This window comes from Branchiostoma floridae, chromosome 10 (assembly GCF_000003815.2).
Source record: "Branchiostoma floridae strain S238N-H82 chromosome 10, Bfl_VNyyK, whole genome shotgun sequence".
Taxonomy (NCBI): domain Eukaryota; kingdom Metazoa; phylum Chordata; class Leptocardii; order Amphioxiformes; family Branchiostomatidae; genus Branchiostoma; species Branchiostoma floridae.
The window spans coordinates 3,600,703-3,606,307 of record NC_049988.1 but is presented as its reverse complement, the minus strand read 5'-3'; the positions used below and the strand labels follow the sequence as shown (position 1 = coordinate 3,606,307).

The 5,605-nt window shown below is 39.1% G+C and overlaps 1 protein-coding gene and 1 long non-coding RNA gene across 2 annotated transcripts; both read left to right on the top strand.

The window, feature by feature from the left end:
* Window positions 1–2,202: 2,202 nt before the first annotated feature.
* Window positions 2,203–2,556, top strand: LOC118424257 (fibropellin-1-like). Its single transcript, XM_035832801.1, has one exon. The coding sequence runs from the start codon at window positions 2,203–2,205 to the stop codon at window positions 2,554–2,556; it is 354 nt and encodes a 117-aa protein (XP_035688694.1).
* Window positions 2,557–2,762: 206 nt separating this feature from the next.
* LOC118423845 lies at window positions 2,763–5,338 on the top strand. The gene is made up of 5 exons (XR_004832124.1): window positions 2,763–2,875; window positions 3,142–3,264; window positions 3,754–3,867; window positions 4,040–4,162; window positions 5,228–5,338. It is a non-coding gene; the product is annotated as an uncharacterized LOC118423845 (long non-coding RNA).
* The last annotated feature ends 267 nt before the right edge of the window (window positions 5,339–5,605 follow it).

The window sequence follows — 5,605 nt, the reverse complement described above, 5'->3', positions numbered from 1 at the left end:
GGGGACAACCAGCCGCCACCTCCTGCCGCCCAGTGGCCCACTCCCACCTTACAAATCACCGAGGCAGATGCCGTGAGACACTGTCGAGAGGCCATCACTAACTCATCTATGTCATCTGTATGTGCCAACATAGGCGTGGATATCTTTGCCCCAGTTGAAGCTTGTGTCCAGGACATCAAGGTTTGTGTTGTTGACACATACGATTTTTTAATCACTGTAAAGAAAAGTCGTTTTGAGTTATAACTAAAACGTAGGAAGTATCTGAATACTTCTTATATCCACATTGAGCAATCATTGTAAAAAGCGTGTAGATATGTCTTACCACAGATCATATGACAATGTATAAACGTCTATTCATTTGTTGGTTAGTGAGTTGTTTGGTTGCTTGTTTGGCTGAGTAACATTTTCTTTATTGATTGGTCGTTTGATTGGAAGTTCGGCTGGTTGGTTCGGCTGATACACTCATAAATAAGGTTGCCCAACAAGCCGCAAGCTATTATTAAAAACTAACTCGTTTCTCTATAATAGGAACACATGGTAATGTTGTCCTTTTGTTTTCCCTATATTTCAGTTTACTGAAGATTTACGCATAGCGGCAGCTCATGTGGACACTATGAAAGCAGCTTGCACAGAAATCGCCTATCAAAATGTCAGTCTGTACGAAGTCGGAGAAAATGGAGTTGCAGTTCCTCCCAGAGCCGTACGAGAGAACCTGTGTCCAGCAGACTGTAGTCAGCATGGCGACTGCGTGAACGGTAGTTGTGTCTGTTTCGAGCCTTACACATCGGCCGACTGTTCCTTGGTGACAGGCAGTCCACCTGTGGTCCGGTTTATTCCCAACCACGGCCTGTGTGACATCCGCAGACGACCTTGTAGGAAGACGTCAATCATTGCAGACGGGTTGATCGAGTCCGAGAATCTCACGTGCAGGATTAGGGATGTAAAGGTAAGTCAAACATATGTCTGTTTTGATAGACTACAATTTCTCGTTTACAGTTTCAAATAAAGTCCCATAGTAGTTACAAATTGCTAAGATTTTTTTTTTAAATTGCAGATGGAAAATGGGCTCCAGAGCATTATTTTAGGAAGTGACCAGCTGACAGACGCGACAATTCGCAGTTTCAAAGAGGTTTCCTTTCTGCTGCCTCGATCTCCAGTACTTCAGGGCACACCTGATGAGATGGAGGGCACGATTGTTTATGGGTACCGAATCTCCGTCAGCAATGATGGAGAAACCTTCAGTGACGAACTTCTATTCACCATCTACGACTCCGTGTGCCAGAACTGTACTTCGGGACCTCATTGTTCCTGGAAGGTACGTATTGCATGCATATCTATCTATCCATACATCAATCTATGCATGTATCTATTCATCCATCCCTCTGCATAATCATTCAGCATATTATAGAAATAATCATATGGAAAGTAGAAAGTTGTCTGAAACCGCATACATACATGCAACCTAATTTCTCTTGATTTTCTTCACAGTTAAACACATGCAAGATAAGAGGCTTCTGTTTTGGTGAGGGAGATCCGAACCCCAACAACTGGTGCCAACAGTGCCTCCCACAGCTGTCCAACCAAACATTCAGTGAACGGCCAGGTATGACTACATCAATGACAATTTGCTTATTTTGAATTCTGGTCTTGTTTTGCTATTTAAATGTACATTTCACTGATGTCCTCAATCCATACAAAGCTTACCTTAAGTTCTTGATTCTTGAACAATTTAATTTCCGTCAGTGAAGTTAAAGTGAACGAAGCAGCCGATTTGAAACCAGGTGTATATTCTATACAAACTTTGTTTATGACTATAAATAGGATGGTGGAACAAAGTACAACTGTTACAGTTCCTTTTAACGTTCTAATGCTATCTGTGACATTACCAGTCACTTATTTAAGTGCATGTGCATAAACATTTTTTCACATTCTTTCCGTACAGTAAACCTACCACCATCCATTGTGTCACCAACTCAAATCATCAAAGTAAACGGGGAGAATCTAACTTCTACAGTCGTTGCCAATGACCCAGAAAGTAGACCAGTCACTATCTCCATCACATCAGATAATAGCCATGGCATCACAATAGATCGGAATCAGTTTCAGTGGAAGACAGAACACCTAGTTGGCAGTTTTGTTGAGACCGTTAAAGTGAGTGATGAATGTGGAGCTTTTGACGCGCAGAACTTTACATTCACAACAATGGCCTGTCCATGTCAGAATGACGGCATGTGTGTACCAGATCCCAGCATGACTCGCGGCCAGGGCCACTATATCTGTGAATGTCCCGGATATACGGGTCGATGGTGTGAGCAGGAGATTGACGAGTGTCAGTCAAACCCCTGTCACAACGGCACGTGTGTTGACTTTGTTAATGGTTTCAACTGCACCTGTGATTCCGACCATGTCGGTGAGTTCTGTCATATCGACATAGACGACAAGTGTGGCCTGCAGCCATGTTTCCCTGATGTTCTCTGTATCAACGTTGCTGGCGGATTTGAGTGCGGGGACTGCCCGGAAGGGTTTACAGGAAACGGCGTTAACTGTGAAGGTTAGTTGAATAATAAAGTAAAATAAAGCAAGTTACACTATAAATATTTCTATAAATGGTATATAATCACTATATGGCGTAACACATCAAATTTCTAACTTACAACAAACAAAAATACATTTTGATGTTGTTGTTTGCTTTTTTTACAGCTCAAACACTTTGTCGAATATTATTTTCTAATGACGCGATGTTTTGTTTACCCAGATGTAGACGAATGCGCCTCAGACACCACTAACGACTGCCTATTTGTTTGTGAGAACACCCCGGGCTCGTACCGCTGTACCTGTTCCGCAGGATTTATCCTTATCAACGACCAGTGCTTCGGTGAGTATCAAATGCGATATATAACAAATATATGTCCTGTACAAGCGAAAATAGGCATTTACTAGTATTTTTCATTTTCCTTTCTTTCATGAATAACATTGCTTTATTTTTTTCAATGTGTTTCAAAGAAAGTTGGAACAATATAAATGCAACAATGATTCACAATGTGCTTTTCCTTGAATACTGCAGATGTTTACTTTCTATCATTTTGCTACATATATAATGTATGTATGTATGTGTATTGTTTCTGATGATTGTTTTTTCAGATATTGACGAGTGTGCCTATGGGCTGTCAGAGTGTTCTCATGAATGCAATAACAATGATGGCAGTTACACATGTGACTGTCCAGCAGGATATCTTCTGGGACCTGACAACAAGCAGTGCATAGGTACATTTTAGTCTGGAGCTTTAATAAAGAAAAAGAACTATTGCTCGACAATTGTACATGATACACCGTATGGCAACAACTATTACACAAAGTACAAACTAGATGTATAGGTTAAATCTTAACAACCTAGTTAACATAACAATAAGGGCTAACATAAATCTATTGCAATGGAGGCTAATCATTAGTTAGGTTATTCTTTCTAATAGCAGAGCAGTCCTTGATATATTTGCCTATTTTCCCATCATGAAAGTTCTGACATCTATAGATATATACAAATCTGTTTGTAGCATTGAGTTTGTAGCATTGAAATCTGTTGTATTTCACTCGACAAATATGAATAATACATTACGTAAACTAGCGTATCTAGAACATTCCATTATGTACAAAATATGCTTATGTTGTCTGCATGAATGATTGGTGAAATGGCGCAAACCCTGAAACACCATACAACTAAAAAAAAATAACTGCCCATGTCATTTTCTGTTCCAGAACTAGATGAATGTGGCAGTACTCCTTGTCAAAATGGAGGCAGTTGTCATGATGGCATCGACCAGTTTTATTGCGCATGCACATTGGGATGGCTTGGAACTCTCTGTGAAACAGGTTAGTGTTTTGAATGAAATACAGAATATGTTTACATCCATATCTTATAAAAATGCTACTAGTTCTAAGGTCTGCCATTATATTGCATGGTGACAAACTAGAGCTACATACATGGACATGCATGACAACATCTATGGCAAGTTCATAAAAACTGACAGTGTTTTCAATTCAGACATTGACGAGTGTTTGGTGACTAACCATGGTTGTGAAAACGACTGTGAGAACACACCTGGCAGTTACACCTGCAGCTGTCCAGAAGGGTTCCAGCTGAAAGACGACAGAAGGACATGCCAAGGTGAATATATTTGACTCGTTCGCAGGCTAATACTACACGTGGTAAGGAGTCTCTACCTGTACCTAGTATGTTCAATGTAATTTTGCCTATGATTGTCATGATATACCATCTGCATTATGCATTTTACTAATGACCACAATACAATAGAGAACATTGCAGAAGCCAACTGGATTCGCCAATACATATTTCTTCCTACATCAAATTGATCCTATATGTCATCTAAAGTTTACGAAGTCTTAAGACATAACTCAGTGGCAGAAAAATTTTGGTTAAGTGTAATTAATGTATCAATCAACCATTTGTATAGGCTTATCAAAAACTGCAACAGTTGTGTTTCCTGTTTCAGTCTTGAAAAAAAAAACTTGGGGTCGGTAGGTAGGGATTATCTTTTATGAATCTATTTTTCTAGACTCCTACCGAAAACTCCGGTAACATATACAGTTTGACAGAGTAAAACTAAATTGCATGAGGACACTAATGTTTTCAATGTCAGACGATTTTGTGCATAATGTTTACAAACCCGTGGATACATTTAGCATTCATTAGATAGGGAAAGTCTTTTTTTATTTGAATGGAAGCAGGCTGAATAAAAATTCTAAATATGTGACTAGAGACGGCCGATTTTTCTAGGGTAGGTCGTGAAACAGGAAGCACACCTTTTTTCCTAGGCCTTACTTGGTTTCACCTTTTAACTTAAGGCCAAACACCTTCTTTATACCAGAGAACAATAGATAAGATACATAGTTTAATCATTGTCAGGGCAAGGTATGATAGGTTAATAGTACTGTTACAGTAGTATTCAAAATGAGCGAAGTATACATTAGTACCAATGTCTTTACATTACCTATCGGCATTTATCTGCAAAGACAACAAACAAAAAGAAAAGAACTTAATATATCCTTAATCTACAGCTTCCCATAAAATCAAATTATAATGGGTATCATGAGGTTCAGTGTAACATTAAGTGTAGGCAACGATTCACTAAATGTTTCATCGTGGAATTCGAAGTTGTGTTTTGCTTTGTTAATCAAACATTCCTGTTCCAAAGAATTTGATACTTTTCAGACGTCGACGAGTGTGAAACCAGCTACCAGTGTACTCACATCTGCAGTAACACGGAGGGAAGTTACATCTGTAGCTGTCCATCTGATCTCGTCTTGCAACCAGATGGCACTACTTGTGGTAATTACACAACGTTAGCTATATACCTACATTATCTGACAATATTTTGCAATTTATAACAATGTTATCATATTTGACACACTTACCTTCTTGCCTAAGTGCCTAGGTCAGGGACTCCTTGCTTCTCTTCGTAAGATTGACAGCATTTAATGTTAACTACAATCGATCTGTATTCAAAACCATCAGCAATCATCACTCACAAGAATTCGAATTTTGTGGCTATGACTAATCTTTTATCCGTGTATAGTAGTTTTTCGGTGG